The following is an 18,057-nucleotide window of genomic DNA, read 5'->3' as shown; positions in this document are numbered from 1 at the left end:
GGTTGAGTCATTGAAACTCCTTCTCAGGGAACAGAGCTTGCTGGAGGAGGGCAGAAGCCTACATTGTCTTGAACTAAGTCAAAAGGAAACTGTGCTGGTTTTGGCTGGGGTAGAATTAATTGTCTTCACAGTGGCTAATATGGGGTTTTGTTTTGGATTTGTGCTGAACACAAGGTTGACAATATAGAGATGATTTTGTTATTGCTAATCAGTGTTTACATAAAGCCAAGGCCTTTTCTGCTTTTCTCATGGCCACGGTGGTGACAGGGCTGGGAGTACAGGGGAGATTGGGAGGAGACACAGCCAGGACAGGTGACCCCAACTGACCATACCACATGACACTGTGCTCAGTATATAAAGCTGGGGGGGGGGGAAGAAGGAGGAAGTGGGGGGTGATGTGGAGTGATGGTGTTTGTCTTTCCAGGTCACCATTACATGTGATGGGGCCCTGCTCTCCTGGAGGTGGCTGAACACCTGTCTGCCCATGGGAAGCAGTGAATGAATCCTTTGTTTTTCCCTCACTTACGTGCCAGCTTTTGCTTTCACTATTGATCTGTCTTTATCTCAACCCACAAGTTTTCCAGCTTTTACCCTTCCAATTGTCTCCACAATCCCACTGGTGGGAGAGTGAGCAAGTGGCTGCGTGGGACTTGATTGCTGGCTGGGTTGAAAACACAACAGGAATGTATCACTAGTAGGATCTGGACCAACCAGGAAGCTGAAACTCAAACTGTGTGACTAAAAAAGATGCGTAGATTTTTATTCACGTATTTACATTTACCCATTTGATTTGGAACAGTGGCAGGAAAAGTCTTGTCCTTCATACAATGCAGGACCAGGCATCTGTACCTAAGGTGAATGCGGCAGCAGCCCCTTACTTCTGCTTTGGGTATCTGTAATATCATAATACAACTTTTCAAAACAACAATCTTGTTTTAGGAGACAGCAAAACATTCTGAGCATGGATGGATAAGGTGCCATCACACAGCCCAGGAGAGACAGAGCAAAATCAGTTTTTCTCATATTCTGGAAAGCTCTGTTAGCAAGCACACAGGAGATACGAACTGGTGGCAGGGATCCCATGGTTGGTGTGGGGAGGACTGGGTTGGAACAGTGCAAAAGTGGATCTGAGAAGGGCACTTGACACTTTCTCAGTCTGCACTCGCCACGCCTGGGAGTGTTCTGTGAATTCCCAGCACGTGAACGATAAGGGAGAGCAATCTTTCCTCCCCAGACACAGAACGACAAAGGCAAGGAGCCAGTGCAGCAGCCACGTGGAGAAGGAAGGAAGCTGCTGCTATAGTGAGGCCCCTGCGGTCACGGGTGACAAACTGGTGACGCATCAGGCTGCAGCAGTGCCCCCACCCAGCCTGGCACATGGGGGCTGGTGACCACTGCCTGGCTGCTGGCCCTTGGGCACAGGCTGGGCAGCAGCTGCGCCGCGTTGGAGGTGCACTGCACTGCAGACAGATTCAGCCAGCTTGTCATAGCAGAGGAGTCTGTCCACAGCTCCACCTGCCAATCCCACTGCTGTGTCCTTGTCCTCATCCTGAAGCAGAGCAGCATGTTCTGTATAAAGATCCTTTTTCTTGGCAGTGGAAATAATGCACACTTCCTTACTTCTAGGAAAATCCCACACAAACTGTAATGCCCACAGTGTCAGTTACCCCAGGTAGGGTCTGCACAGGGTGCCATGTCTGGATCTGGGGTCTGTCTGCCTGATGCTACAGATAGTCTGGGCTGTTCCCTGTTTCCTTCTATTATCTCCAGTAAGTACTTCATAACTTATGGAGCTGAGGGCCTTGCCTACTGAAGGCTATGGAGAACATGCAAAGGTGCACAACATCTGGTGTATTTTTCAGCACACATGGCATTTTGAACTTTCACATCATCCCTTTTGAAAAACCAGTCCCAGGTGCTCTTCTCTTGGGCTCTGGAAACAGACACTAGGCTTTCCTCATCCTCCTAGTTATTCCTGAACCAGCAGCAGCTGCGTCACGAGACCACACCCCAGGAGCAAGAAAACTCTTAATTCTGAAAAAAAAATCAGTAAACAGGTTTGGGAAACATTGGCACATACAGGAACACACACAAAGAATGTACAAGAAACACAGTAATGCTTTTGCAATTCTTGAGTTTAATTACTTCAGCATGTGGGTTTTTCTTGCTATTCAGTCTTTCCATTGCAATCTTTCTTAAGAAAGTTGCATAAATACTTTTCCCAGACCAGTACATACACCAGACACACAGATGCACAAACTTTTTTTTCTTGCAATTTTTTTAAGCCTTGGTTTCTTAACTTCTTAAGAGAGGAAGTGTATTAAAAACCCATGATGCACTCAGACCCAGTATCTGACAGTGAGCTGCACTGAGGGGAGAGGACTCTCTGACAGAGGAACATGACACTAATCCATAACAGCAATTACAGTCCAACCTGCACAGGGAGTCAGAGGTGCAGGTCAACCTCCCAAAGAACTCTGTTGTCTGCATGGTGCTGTCAAACAGCACACCAGGAAAGTCTGGTTTTCACTGTCTCACTCTCAGCAAAACTGTGGCCTTTGGGAAGGAATTAAACCAAACCTGACCTGGGACAGATGCAACATGCTCACCCCTCCCCCTCTCCCTTCAGCTCATGAAAACTTGAGACTATTCAGCCCTTGGCCTCAAGAAGTCAGCAAAAGAAAGACTGTGAAGGCTTGAATAAGACAAACTTGACAAAAGGCAATTCAAAAGATGGAAATGAGAAGGGTCACGAGGTAAGAACAGGTACAGAAGCACAGAAATAAAATGACACTGAAGGTGTTACACGCTCAGGAGCAGGACCTTCCTTTGTAACTCAAGTGATTTGACAATGAAGCACAAATCCAACAAAGTCAGGCCAGCACAGGTAACATGCATTATCTAGCAGGCTTCAGAATATCTACCTTGGATTCTTGAGTATAAAAGAGCTCAGCACTTACTAGTTCAGGAACGTTAGAGAACAAAGCTTGTAGGTAGCCTGAATTCCTAAAACTGGAAAAAATTTAAAGTAACTGTGCTGGTAGGAGTATCAGGTGATACTATCCAAGGGGGTTTCTACCTGCATCCAGGCCTCCTGCAGCCCCAGCAGTTCGCTGTCACTTCAGCACGTGGCAGGTTTGTGTGGGCTGGCAAAGCTATGGCATGCTTGGTACTAGCACAGAACTTGCTGCTCTATTGACACAGAGGCTGGGCTCCACAGTACAGCTACTCAGAGAAAACTTGGGAAACAGTGCCAAAAGAAACTTTGGGAAAAGACTTTTTGACGAAGCAGACACTAGCATACGTAGTTCGTTGTCAAAAGACTCAGATGCATCTGGTTAATTTGGCTTTAAAATTCCACGGGCAGAAATTGCAGCGTGAATCCCGGTGTCCATCCAGGGGCAGGGAACAATAGCTGCTACCAGCACAGAGATACCTTAATGCAACACCCTGTGTCAGTGCAAGGCACCCCAGGGCTCCCCTTCTCATTTTAGGGGCAGCTGCTGGCCTTTGCTAAACATGAATCAGTCCTACTGACCATCTCCAAGGACACATGACCTGTGAACTGGGGGCAGGTTACCCCGGAACTGCCATGCAATGTGCATGAGAAATCAGCGCTACACAGGGGGGCAAGCACTTCCTACCACAACTCCTACAATCCGGGGCAATGGATGTGTGCTAGCATGTTAAAAAATAATACTCCACAGTTAAAATGTCATTTTCCATAGGAAAAATGTCCCCTATACCTAGGAGCAAATCTAGGAGTACGAAAGTGATCTAAGCAGATGCAAACAACTGTAGCCAGTAACTATCAAAAAAGAAATCTCAAATGAAAAACAAAATTTAAAAACAACTTAATTCCAAACAGTAGGCAAGCCACCTATTGAAGCAGGCTCTCCAAAGAGTAAAACCCAGGTTCAAAATATTACACACCACATTACTATCCAGCTAATAAAAACAAACACTACCCCCCAACAAAAAAACCCAGCCAAACTTTACAAACAGGATACAAACAGATTTCCTCTTGCAATAAGAATATTGGATAAAAAGTTATGGAATACACTGTGTTATGTTTACAGGGTTGTTGTTCTTCCCCTCTGTCTGGTGCCCTCACTCCACCAGCTCTTGTTGTTGTTGAGCTTCTGCTCAGTTCTCCCAGATGTGCTCCCTGCTTGCAGCAAGAGAACTTCCCTTTGTCTGCGCAGAACAGGGTCCCCAGGAAGCAGGTGAGGACCAAGCTCACACTTTTTACTGCTCCACTCCTTTGGTGGTTATTCCACAGCACTAAGCCAGTTACAGACATTCTATGAGTTCAAGAAATTTCTATTTCAGAAGCCTCATCTATGAAGTTAGCAACAGGACTGAGAAGCAGGAGTGGAAACAGTTTATATTCTCCATTCCCATCTTCTGGGAGGAGAGGCGGATCACCCATTCCCAGAGCGTCCAGAGGCTCGGCCTGGCTTGCTGGAGCTGCAAGTGGCACAATGGTTTCACTGGCTGATGGAGGCTGGAGAGCAGGTTTCTCCTCCAGGGAAGGCAGCAGAAAGTCTTTCTGATCGTCCACCTTCCCTGCAGCTTCACCCGAAGGCAGCTCTTCAAATAAGGAAAGCAGAGGGTTGGCCCTGTACTGGATCAGCTGCATATCTGAGGGAAAAACAAACAGTTAAAACTGTTTCACCAACTGAAGGCTCTTATTCAAGGCAAGGAAGTCTGGAAAGGTTGCTTCAAACTTGGTGTACTACAGGAAAGCCCAGGCTGGGCTGGGACAAACCCTACACCCATGGCTGTCAGAGTGAAGCCAAAGCCCCTGTACCTGGAAACATCAGTGCCTGAAGCCCACTGCAAGCCCCTGACTCTCACAGCATGCAATGGCAGCACTGCAGTGGTAACCTGAGCAGCACTGCCTTTGGGGGGGATCACGGCCTGTGTAGGAGATACTGCCACAAGGACATTTGCAGTTCTGCTCCCCACTGTGGCACTCATGTCACGTTTCCATGTGAAAAAGGACACAGGATGGGACCCATGTTTTCTGTGTGAAAAACCAGGATGGGTTTTTTCTATCTGAAAAACAGGATGGGCCTGTTAAGACTGAGGCACAGCTTCAAGATCAGTGAAATGTCAGAGTCTTCACAAAAAGCTTAAGCCCAGACCAAAGAAGGAGATATGACAGGCTACAACAATTCCACTTCAATATACAGTTTTCAAAGAGTGTGGAGCTGCCACAGTGCTCAGTGTTCCTTCCTGCCCACCTTTGCTTCCCGAAGTTTCCCTCTCACTTGCTCCCAGACCTTCAGTGCTCTCTGCCAAGTTTGCCATCTGAAACAAGGCAGACAGAGAGTTAAGACAGAATGTTTAACAACAACAAAATGGAAGTCTTTACTGACTGCTTAACAGAATTAGATGTGAAAGGAGAAGGGAAGAGAGATGGAGCAACTGAGCAATGAGCCTGTTGTTGCATATGAAGGCCTGCACACAGGAGCTCTCAGAAGGAGGCACAGTGAAGTACAAACTGTACTTACTAAACAAAACAAGCTTCTGGCTAACAAATATTTGTTTTACCTTCCAAACCAGAAGCTTTACTACAATCAGTCTTGTTGGGGTAACAGTTAAACATGATTTCATCATGTAATTAAATTTTGCAGGCACTGCTTAAATGCAGCTGCATTTTACATCAGTTGTAGTCTAAGCTCTTCTGACTGAGAAATCCTAGTGTAAATATTTTTTCAGGACTACAACAAAAATAACACTTGCAAGGGTTTTTTTTAATAGTATGAATCAATTTTAGGAACTGGACCAAGAGAAGTAAGTTTGTGCTGAATTTCTGTATATCTTCTGAGGAAATCCCATACAACCATGTTCAGAACAACTACAGTGTATTGCATTACAATTTTCATTTAGTACCTTTCCTCCAGTCTTCAGACAGGCATTCCAAGTGTATGACTGCACTAGGAATGTAGGACTGGAAATTATCTTGAGATCCCTCTTAAATTCCGACATGCCAACACTGATAACTGAAACCCTGAAGTCAGCTGGATGCGATGAACCACCAGTGTCACCCCGTGCCACCAACCCCATTCCCACCCTTGAGGTACATCAAGCAAGATTCAACTCCCAGCATCACATTCACCCTCCCCACCACAGAAGTAAATCTTACTCTTACATTTTCCATACCAGGGGGAGTTTCCATCAAGCTCATATCCAGGGCTGGCAGCTCAGGATTAAATGTCTGAAAATAAAACCAGACCACATGTCAACTAATAAAGTTCATGAAATAAAATTGCAGAGGGCTCCTCAAAGAACTGCAGGACCCAGTGTGCTGCTCCTTCCACTGAAGCACGGGGACAGTGGCTCCTCCATGGGCCTTCAGCTGGGAGCTTCAACCTGTGGCAGTAAACTGAGGTCACAAGAGGAGAAAAGGTTACCCTGTTTCCCAGTGATTCCAGGAATACAGCTAAATTTCACTCCATATCATCCAGTTGAATCAAGCACACCGTCAGGATGTGATGATATGTGATTGAGGTTTGAGAAGGAGAATTGAGGCAATTTTTTTCCTTCTTTTTCTCCCCCTTCGGTTCTGTAGAACAGAAATCCTTTATGACCTGGGAAAGGCTCCCAGTATTACTTTGTACACTGTGAATACCTATGAATCATTCTATTTCTAACTATTTGCTTTTCAAGATGTTGCCCCCTCCTACCCATTACAACATGGAGTAAACTAGTGACATTTCATGATGCAACCTGAGCAGTATTTCTCAGAAATCAGAAATAGCGAGAAGACACTCACATCACTGAATGCTTCAGCACCAAAGTTGTACTGCTTCCCTGACAGCATTGCTTGGAGCTCTTCAAGGCTGGCATCGATGCAGTTCAGAAAATCCTGAATTTCTTCTCTAAAAAGACAAAATTACATAGTACTGTAAGGCACAGGTGGCAGGCAGGGCCTCCTCTTGCCCCACAAGGCAGATTGCCTACAATCCAGAACAGCCAAATGGATGAAACTGCATTCCTGTATCACCTTTCACTCCACTTTTCACTCTGAGGTACAGGTACAAGGAACACTACCTGAACAGCAAGCACAACTACAGCTATCAGGTCAAAAAGCAGTTCCTCCTTCCATACCTACTCCCTCCCTCATTTTAGTATCTGGTCAATGTTCTCAGACCCCAGCCTGTACACCAGTACCTGTTTAAACAAAGGTCCGATGGCCTTCCCCTGGGACAATAAATGATAAGCAAAGGGCTGGAAATAATCTAGGCCTGAAGGAACTCTACCTACTTTGAAACACTGGCTTGTTGCCAAATTGGACATGTTTCCAAGGACAGTGGGCAAGACATGAGGGACAGTGAAGAACCTGGAAAGGCAGCAGCAGGCACAGTGGCCACACTGCATGTCTTGCTATGCCATGAGGTGCTCCTGTACTGAATTCCCAGCGCTGAGGAACGGGCAGTTCCAAGGCACTGCCCCACATCCTGCAGTGCCCAGGAGGGAAGATACAGCAGGGCCTTCAGACCATACGAGTGCTGGGACACCACCCCAGGCCCTCCCACCCGCCACTGACCACAGCAGAAGAGCTGTAGCAGCAAGGGTTAAAGCTTTGTCCTCAATACAGCTCTCCTGCAGCCACAGTGACGGCACTGGCAAAGCTCAGGGACTGGAGTGGAGCTGGGAACTGCTCACGCAGCCACCGCGGAGTGGGAACCCACGGCCTGCACCCCTGATCCAGGGCTGTGTGATCTGACAGGGCACACGGGAAACAGCTTTGCACAAATGAGGGGCAGGGAAGGAAAGGAACAGTGAGATGACCACCAGGACAATCCACATCCAGGTCCCAGGAATAAAGTGCCCACAATGCCTGCCCGAGATTAGTGCTCTTCACCTGCTGCTTGGCATCACCTAGCAGTGCCAGCAGAGGGCTGATGGGACACACTGACGGACGCACCAGCACTCAGGCACACCTGTTACCATAAAGGTGACAGGGACACTTACCCTTTTTCAATGTGTGATACCAAAATGTGGCTTTTTCAAGCCCTGGTAACAAAGGTGCAGAGAATTCACTTCATCAATGACAACTCAAAAGCTAATTCCCTACGTTCTGTCAAACAATACACCCTCCAGAACTCTGACAGGATCCCACAAGGTGACAACAGCCTAATGCTTTTCAGAAACAAGTTAATACCTGTCCAGCAAAGGATCATTTTGGTTTCCAGAGTTGTTCTCATTCAAGATGGAGTCAATTACTGACACGGGGTCCTCTGGAGCATTTGGCTGTGCAGTGTGGAGCTCCACAGCAGCCGTGCCTGTTTCACCAGATTTGCTGACATCGTTTATAGGAACTGATGGGACAGGTTCTGCACAGTTTAACTCACTTGGCTGTGATACTTGACAAAGAGGTAAGCCAGGATCCAGAGCTGCCTGTGGCTCTCTAAAACGTGACCCAAAGAGAAACAACACACAGGAGAATTTATCAACTGCATTACTATTCATTTCAGGTTTAGTATCCCAAATCTTAATAAGATTAGGCCAGTCAAGGGTTCAAGTAACAAACTGGTCTCTAGAAAAAGCAGCAAAGTGGCAGATTAAGAATCTCTTACTACAGCTTACACAGAGACCATGTATGAGAGCAAAACACCTCTTATTCCCAGGCAAAAAGCAGCAATATAGTATATGGGATTTAGGCAGGAGGGAAACTCCTAAAAGACAGACTCTGGAAGGAAAATACTCCAAATCAATCCATATTTCATTCTGGCTATTAACAACGAAACGGGTTTTCACTAAAATCTGTTGCCACACAGAGGATGTCTTCCCTAGGATACGCTTAGTGAGAGCAGTATTGAAACTGGAGATAAAACTATACATCTTAATTTGTTTGTTAGCAATCTATATACATTTTGGATTATCAGAAACTGATATATGTGCTCACGTCCCTGTTCAGTCAAAAAGTCAAGTATGTGCTTATTTTTTGAACACACAGAAAAGCCTCAGCAAATTAAACCTGAAATGTCCATCAGACTGACAGGCCTCCAGGGACTCCTGAAGAGACATGAGCTCTGACAATAGCCAATGCTACCTGCTGTAGAAGGACAGCGTGCAACAGGCCTGTCATGCACAAATGGACATTCAGAGAGACATTGTTTCCCAGAATCCATATGGATCACCAACATTACTGTAACTACCCAATTAACCCAGGCATAAGTATTTCATATACTTTGGACATACCTGGCTCTGCCACTTGTGTGTGCCACAGCAAGGAGGCCATTGGTGGCATTTTCCAGGGTGTCAGTGATATCTCGGATTATCAGACCTGTACCATTTCCATCCTCTTCATCTGCACTATGTTCAGAAAAAGCCATCTGCAGATACAGCACAGAATGAGTAAACCACAGGCTCTGACCTTTTCTTTTTTCATACTGAAGCCCCATTCTCCTTGCAGCTTCTCTTTCCTGTTCACATTTCACCTGTGACCAGTTGCACTGATTTGCATGATTTTACAGCCAGAGTGATGCTCTAAAGCTGCTCATTGCCCATTACAAAAGGGAGTGCATTGATTACGAGGTTAGGGTGTTTGTAGTCACAAGGAAGACTGATATCACTGTGTATCATCCTGTCCAACCCACTGCCTCTATCCCTGGGGAGACTTACAGCTTGGCCACTCTCCACAGGGATGCGGACATACTGACGACTGTACTTGGAGGGTGAAGCACCCGCAGCATCCGTGAGAGACCTGAGACAAAGCACAGCTTTAGTACATCCTGACTTCCAGAAAGAAGAGCTGCAGCAGTGCCAGATACAGGCAGTAATGGTTATCATTCTTTCCCTCCAAGACGCCTGGCTTTTGGGAATGTGTGTCAGGAAGGGTACTGCAGGCAGCCTGCACTACACACACACACACAGTGGTTTGGAAGAGGTCAGTTATGCATGCACATTTGGAGATTTACCACTTCTGATAACTGTGCCCTTTGGAATTGAAAATGTATAGAATATTCTCTTCCCACCCATTTTAGTGATAGGAGGAAATACTTATTTTGTGCTTGACTGAACTTCCATCAGCTTTTTCAGGTTTGAATATACAAATGATAAAAATACCTGTCACACAACAAAAACTGATTTATCCCTATAATTTACATCTGACTGATCTGGGACCTATCAAGTAATTACCTTTTTCTTTTGACCCCAACAATATAATTTCCTCGCATCAAACTGAGTATAAATTGAAGAATCTAAAAAGGAAAAACAAAAGAAAACCAAAACCAAGTGGTCAGCATAGCAATCCTAACATTAAATTCTTAATTCAGATTTTACTATAAAATTATACAGTTATGTGACAGAAATTAACAGGTATTTTAAAAATCCATTTGCAGTTATATCTTAAAGAACAAAGCAAGAGTTACAAACTGCATAGAAAAATTATCCCACTTGCACAGTTGGCTTTTTTTTTGAAATGCAATATAACAGCACAAGTCACTGGAGGATTCCAGACCAGAAACAGCTGAGGAATAAACCAGAGAAAATTTTTTCCAGCGTGCAAGTTCCTACAATTTCTGGGTTCCAAGTTCACTTCTCAAGTGGTCTAAGTGTATCCTGGTCCAAGATCTTTCACAGACTCCATTCCACGTGCCTGCAATCTCTCAAGGTCTGGGCTCCTGTTACCATGCACTGTCTCCACACACTGACATCCTACTATGACTTTTCCTTAGTGCTTTGCTTGTGGTTTTTTACTGTGCTACTTCTGGGACACTCAGGAACTGAGAACATTTTCTTTATGCTGTACTAATACAGCCTGTTCAGCTCTGTGTCATTTGTCATTCTACATAAGCAAAGAATGCCATGAAGTATCACAGAGGCAGGAATAAGGATGGTAGCACTGAAGATGCTGCAATGGTACCTTAGACAGCAGCTTCTGTTGTTGACTGTGCTTCTGCCTTAGAACTGCCACTTCTTTCCACAGGGCCTTATTTTCTCTGCAATGCAGAATAAATCAGAAGACAGAGGATGAACAGAGTTTACTTTATATGCTCTAGTTTTACAGCTTTCAAACCTTTAGAGTACCTTGCAGAACCAATGGCAACATTCCCTCTGTGGATAACTAACCCTCAGTTAATCCGATCCACTAGTATAAACTCTGGGTTAACTTAACTCCATTTTCAATCAGGCAGCATCAAACACTCAGTAAGGACACCCTCATCCTCTGCTGCTCCACCAATAATCTTGACCTGAGATATTCCTTCAAAGCCTCAAATCTGTTGAATAAGGACTTTGTGTTACACTCAGCCTGTTTCCAAACACTGACAGCCTTGGGACAGATCTAAAAGTAGTGTTCAAGGGGATTGGTCGGTTTTTTTTTTTTAGAGAACACAGAGAGAAAGGTATCTCCTGAACTCTGTTTGATATCTGCTGGTATACCAATGACCTGAATGAATTACCAGTGCCTATATGAAGGGGATCTGAGAGAACAGAGATGAGGATGTGTAAAGTCCACTTCCAATAAGGAAGAAAACAAAACACCAATTGTCCCTCACTGCATCTAACCCTGATTGTACTCAAAAAATGAAATGCTTTTATTGACCTAAAGAACTACTACAGGTGCTGGCAACCAGAGTGAAATCTCAAGACAGTCAACAAACTCCCAGTCTAAATTTCCAGTTTGTAACTGAATTACAAAAACAAACAAGATTCAGAATGTTGTGTGAGGTGGAATGGGCATTCTTAGGAAAAAATATAGCTTCACCTGTTTCCAGTTCACATGAAACCCGTATTTAGCCAATGTCCATCAGATATAAGCAACATTCAATGTATAAGCACCCCCAAACAGCCGAGTCTACCTCTTCATGTTAGCCAGCCTGACATCCATGTTGTTCTGCTGCTCTCTCATCTCCTGCACTTCAGACAGGACTTTGTGCAAATCCTCTGTGCAGACCTTGAGATCCTCAGTTCTCACTGCAGACACCTAGAATGAGTACACATGCTTTACTACAAACAGTGCATACTCCTTGCTGCAGGGAGAGCGCAGTCAGTCTGCAGAGCAGGACCGAGCCCCATTAAAAGACCAGGTAAGACTGCAATTCTTACATGGCACAAAACACCACAACTGCTGCAGTTGACAATCCTTAGGACAGGCTGCACTGTATAAAAAAAACAAGATGCCAATGAAAACATGACATTAGCACTTTGTACCTGGAGACAGTAGATTCATGACCATAATTCACAATAAAAACCACTGACTGCAAAGGGCTTTCCCTGGGGGTTCTCAGTCAGGCCTGGTGACAGCTTGCCCTCTAGTGTCACAGAGCAAACACCAGCCAAAAAAACGCCACAGCCGATAGTGGAAGAACAAGGTGATCATATTCCTTCTAGATGTGGGTAAATCTGCCAGCAAAGGACTAACAAATTTCCATTAAGTTACCGGGAGATTAAGGTGTCTAGTTAGATGCATCCTACTCAGTCAGAAAATTTATCCCACACCAGCTGAATTGCAGATTCCCCTGCTGGTGTTTCCTCTACTATTTCTCTGCTCAGTGACATTCCAAAGTTATGGAGACTTGTCTGCAGAAAGACGAGTCCAAACTGCTCTTCTACTCACAGCAGAATCTGTGAATGCTGCTACTTCAAACGATGGTGGAAAAGCCATCTGAGAGCAAAAAGCTCACCATCTCCTTCCTGCACTTCTGTATTAAACATTTTCCATTTCCTTCAGCAACTCTCTCTGCAGCAGGAGCACTGTTGGCTGCAACACAATTCAGGGTTTTGAAAAAGACAGGTCTACAGTGCATCACATGCACTTGTCTGAATGACACATCCAGGTTTTGTGGGCATAATTTTGAACATCATTTTGCCAAGTACTGACTATAATGGAGCCACATGGAGTTGTACCAGGTATCCCTCCCAACCTACAGCCTGCTGGGAGTTTTCTTGTTACTCTGGTAAATTCCAGGGGAATGTGAAAGCATCTCTTGGATTCCAAGGGGGAGGTGAAAGCACCAACGTGGGATTGGCCTGCTGAGGTCTGAGATAACTTCTGTGCAGGTTGTCATCCAAAGGGGAATGGGATAGTCAGATAGTCAGAAACGAACCTATGGTGGTACGAACCAACATCCCATCCCTTTGTGCTGGAACTGACCACAGCTGTTGTGCAATCACTTCTCAGACATGACTAACTACTTTCTTGACATGATCCCATGGTGCAAAGGATGGATTGAACGGTCTGACAGTTGTCCTCCCTGTCTGCAGTCTAGATGCTTTGCTGTTTGTTGCAGTTAATAATTTATGCTAATGTACACAGGGTGCATCCCAAATGGAATTCTTGGCTGTCTGATTTCTCTTCAGCACACCACCTCTCTGCGGGAAGACAACCAAAAGTTGCAGGAAGCGGGTGGAAATTTTGAATGCAGCCAGCTAGCCTCCAAAAAAAAAAGGGCTGATCTAAATTCTGCCCAAGTACAAGGAGAAGCTCAAATACAAGCTCTTCAGAGTCCCCAACTGGCTAATCAGGGTGTCCAGTCCTTAGGTGCTGAGGCACTGGCACAGGCTGCCCAGAGAAACTTGGCTGTCCCATCGCTGGTTGGACGGGGCTTGGAGCATCCTGGTCTAGTGGGAGGTGTCTCTGCCCATGGCAGTGGGGGGGATGAGATGAACTCTAAGGTACCTTCCAACCCAAACCATTCTGGTATTCTGTGAAGACACACAGGGTATCTGCATACCAGCAGCAAAGCAAGTCCTGCATTCCAACCTGCAGTCCTGACAGAGGCCTGAAATACAGTTTACAGCCAATACTGGAATATGGCCCCATTCCAGGCAGTAAAAGAGCAAAAAAATGAATGACTGTTTTGCAAAAAAATCACTAACATTTCCTGTGCAACAAAGAGTATCTTTCATCAGCCTATTCAACACTTCATATGAATGTCCTTGGCACTGAGCAGATCTTTTTGTCTTTCCATCTAGAACACTCCACCCAGTGCACCACCCCTGGGACACATGGTGCCACACCTTACGTCACCGTGCACCTGCCCGGCCAGGCGTGCACGCTGGGACACGCTGGTCACAGCAGCGGGGGGAGCACAGCCTGAGCCAGTGCCACTGCATCGATTCTGGCTCCAAGCAGGGGCAGCTCACTGAACAATCAATCCAAACAGAATTGTGGCTCTCCAGCCTACCCTGGGCTTTTATTACCCTGGGCAATGCAGCCACACCTGACAACAGCCTAAAGAAAAGATTCTGCTGTTCAAATGTCAGCATGATGTATCACAATACTCTCTTCCTCAGGATATTATGGGCTGTAATGTGCCAATAGAGGATAAGTATCTGTGCAGAAACAGGTCAGACAAGGCCTGAACGTACAAAAGAAAAGCAGAAAGTGCTCATAAGGATGTAGTTTAGTGGCAACACAGTTTTGGAGGAGCAATATGATTTATGCAAACTCATCCAAATGAACCAGTTAGTGATGACCTTGGTGATTTTCAATGAGTGCCAAATGGGAATGTATTTTCTTTTGCTTCTTTCACTTTGTGCCCTTCTCTGAGTTAAAGATGCTGACAGAACTGCAGACCATGCTAAGCTGCAATCAGGAATAGGAACTCTGTGGAGAAGGGCTGCGGTTTGATGATGATGCAGAACATGGTCCTACCCCAGTTCACGACCAACAGCAGAGCAGTTTTTGTCTAAGCACTGGCACAAGGAGGCCCAGCCAAGCATTGTGAGGGAGTTTCCTTGGTTCCCATGGTATTTGCTGGCTGTGTTTGAAACACCCATACGTGCTCCTGATAAGCCACTTTCGTAACCAAGTGAAGTAAATATGTGCCTGGACTATACCTTGCGCTTGATGTTTTCCAGTAAATGTGCCTTCCCTTGCTTGAAGAAAGGGTGCTGGAACTCAATGACTGAACTTTTCTCTGCTGTGATGATACCATTCTCCAGAGCAATCACCTTCCTGAAACCATCTGTGGAGAGGAATCAACAAAGGCATTTCTTCCAGTTGAGAGCTGCTTCTGAATAAATACAGTTAAAGAAAAGTCCAATGCTACCAAAACACCCACTGCACTACAGTTACTGGGAGCAGAAACTATGAAAAACAGCCAAAGTAGCCTTTCCTGGTGCTCAACGATTTCACTTCTCTGATCTTCACAGCTAGAGAATATGTCCAGAGTACCACTGCCTGCAGGCTGCACACGCAGCTGCACAGCAGAGGCCACTCTGTGTCCGTGGGCAAGACAGCCATGGCCAAACCATCCCAGCCATGTACAAACCTTCACAACAGTTAGTTAGAAATGAGATTTACTATGACATCTTGAATAGAATCATGTCCCAGTGGATGCAGAGGAATGCTAAAGTTTCCCTTTTACCCCTGACAACTACACATCAAAACAAATGCTGTCATGTATTACCATGGTCTACAGAATAAAGCAAGGCAGAGAAGTTAGCTCCCTGCCTGCCTATGCAAACACTTGCAGCAGAGCACCTTCTTCATACTAGACTGTCTGCACAAAGTAAGATATTGCCAGTTCTATTTCCATCACTGCTCAAAGGCCACAGGGTGGATGCATGATTCAGCTGACAGGCCAATCCACCTCTCCTCAGTCAAGGTTTTAACACAATTAATGCACTCCAGCTATTATTAGAAAGCCAGAATAGGTCCACCAGTAAAAGGAGGCTGCCACTACATTGTACACCTTCATAGGAATATTTGTATTTTTTCCATTTATCCTGGCTACAAGGGAAGAGACAATTGTTTCTTTGGATTATCCTCTGTCACTCAAGTGATGGGTCTCATAAACACAAGTACATGACACAAACAGCAGCACCTACCCTCTGTCCAGAGACTAAACAGATGTGCTTTCTCTCATGTCTACATAAATCCTATACAGGCATCAGCTACAGAGATCAGGCAAACCTACTGGGCAAGGACAGAAAGCTCCTCCCAGTCAGTCTGAATGAAATTCTAATTAAGGCAGCACCTCCTGTGCTGTTGATCCCTCCACTGGTCCCAGAAGCTTCAGCAGTTATTCCTGCTGGTTGCTGCAGCTCTGCATGCAGCACTGTGCCCCTGAGGCACCCTCACTGCACCCCTCTGCCTGGCCACGCTGTACATATGCTACGCAATGCTGCCTACATGATGCTCACAAGTTGAGCAGAGAAAACATAATGAGAAACATAGTCCAGCTCGGCCCATCAGTGGGACTGATCTAGTTCCAACACAGCAAAACAGGCAAGAGCAGTGGCAGCCCCAAAATCCAGGCAATTTTTTTTCAGATTCTAGGTGTATGGGTATACACACAGCCTCTACCCCCCGGGGTACACATATGTTTGCTGCAAGAGCAACACTGGAGCTCAGGCAACCTCACACTACCTTTAGGCACCAGCACATATTCTTACAGCTGTTACTCAAAAGGACTTAGAGCTAAAACACAAAAACCACACACTAAACCAAGTTCTTCCATCAGTCTTTTCTTTTGCAAAGCAAACTCAAGGGCAGAGCTCAGGTTTTCAGGGATGAAAGACTTGCCAAGTCCATTTGCTTGTTTAAAGAAATCCAAACTGAAGCCAAGTAGCTATGAACTTGGCAGACAGAATGTGTAGGAACCACTGATGCTTACACATGTTGAGCTGCCGTATGAAGCTGGAGATATTGTTGTGTTTGAAGTACTTGGGGAGCAGCTCCTTGGCAAACCTCTGCTCATCCAGAATGCAGAAATTCTCGCCATTCTAGGAAATAAGCAGGAGTAACAGTTAGTTAACAAGCACAGCTTTTCTAAGGTGTTGCTCTTAAGTGAAGACCATAAATCAGCAGAGACTGTTCTGATAGCAGAAAAGGGTGAAAGACATTGCCAAGTCAACTGTCTGTGGGGACACTTCTGAGTACTTGGGACTGGTCTAAAAAGTTTGAATTCAAAGACACAATTACATGGAACACTTCCATTGAACAGGGAATTTTCTTAAAGCCCTGACACATTTATCTTAACCCAAAGCAAAATTGTTCTAAAAAACCTGCTCTCTTTGCTCCCAGGAAACATATGCATTGCACAAGCCCAGTGGAATTCATGCCACTAAAGAGATTTCATCTCCCTTCATCAGTCTGCCCAGCTCCTGACAAGATTCTTCCATTGTATGTGCTATGTCATCACTAAAAATAACCACATAACGTTGCTGAGTTACCGAAAGTTCAGACAACACAACCCAGCGGTGACCAGGGGTAAGTGTGACACCAGCAGTGCCAGATTTATTACATGTTCAAGATCAAACTTCCTGGAAACCAGCGAGCTTTCTGCATCACTTTTATGTTGTTCATGAGGAGAACAAAAATACTGTGTTTCTTTTCGTCTTTGCCTTTGTAAAGGGAAAACGGCTGGGAAAAGGTGGAGAAAAATCCTACGGTTTTAAAAATGACAGGGAACAAAAATAAACACAGTGCGTGTCTGGGGTGTCTGGTAGTTGTGTCCGTGCCCTGTGCCCGCGGGGTACATCTGTCTCCGCTCCGAAAGGTAAATGGACAGTTAATGGCTCCTGACAGCGTCCTTTCATCACCCGGAGCCGCTGACCGGGAACTCGCGACTGCCCCCCGGGGATGCCCCGCTGCACCAGCCCCGCCGCACGCGGGGGGTTGCGGGGGCAAAGCAGAAGCCCGGGCGCGGTCCTGCGCACGCCGGTCCGCGCCGCGGGGCTGCCCCGCCAGCACCACCGCAAGCGAGGCGGGGAGGCAGGGTCGGGGCGCTCCGGGCAGCCGGGGACCCTCCGCCGCCTCCTGCCCGCAGGGCTCCGCAGCCCCGGCCCGGCGTCCCCACCACCCTCCAGCCGTCCGCGCGGGCCTCCCCGGGCCAGGCCCGGGCGGCTACCTCACCCTGCTCCAGCAGATGACGTCGTCGCTGTCCGGGTCCTCCAGCAAGGCCCAGAGCTTGGCGAGGAAGCCGGGGACGGGCACGGGGCCGGGGGCGGGCGCGGCGGGGGCGGCGGGGCCGCGAGGCAGCGCGGGCGCCTCCCGCATCCTCGGACCGCGACGGGCCGCGCGAGCGGGGACGGGCCGCGCGGGGCCGCGCGACGCAGCGAGGGGCGGGGCCGGCGCGCGGAGCAGCC

The 18,057-nt window shown here is 46.5% G+C and overlaps 1 protein-coding gene across 1 annotated transcript; it reads right to left on the bottom strand.

Moving 5' to 3' along the window:
* Positions 1–2,117: 2,117 nt before the first annotated feature.
* On the bottom strand, positions 2,118–17,985 carry LOC116450939 (heat shock factor protein 3-like). The gene is made up of 13 exons (XM_032123940.1): positions 17,825–17,985; positions 16,584–16,692; positions 14,803–14,930; positions 11,820–11,944; positions 10,883–10,958; positions 10,156–10,217; positions 9,640–9,721; positions 9,217–9,350; positions 8,177–8,422; positions 6,785–6,890; positions 6,161–6,226; positions 5,250–5,316; positions 2,118–4,644 (listed from the first exon to the last, which is right to left on the bottom strand). Exons 1-13 carry the CDS (start codon positions 17,966–17,968, stop codon positions 4,313–4,315), a joined length of 1,677 nt encoding a protein of 558 aa, XP_031979831.1. The 5' UTR covers positions 17,969–17,985; the 3' UTR covers positions 2,118–4,312.
* Between the last annotated feature and the right edge of the window lie 72 nt (positions 17,986–18,057).

This window comes from Corvus moneduloides, chromosome 14 (assembly GCF_009650955.1).
Source record: "Corvus moneduloides isolate bCorMon1 chromosome 14, bCorMon1.pri, whole genome shotgun sequence".
In the NCBI taxonomy this organism is placed as follows: domain Eukaryota; kingdom Metazoa; phylum Chordata; class Aves; order Passeriformes; family Corvidae; genus Corvus; species Corvus moneduloides.
The sequence above is the reverse complement of the archived record's forward strand: the minus strand, read 5'-3'. Positions and strand labels throughout refer to the sequence as shown.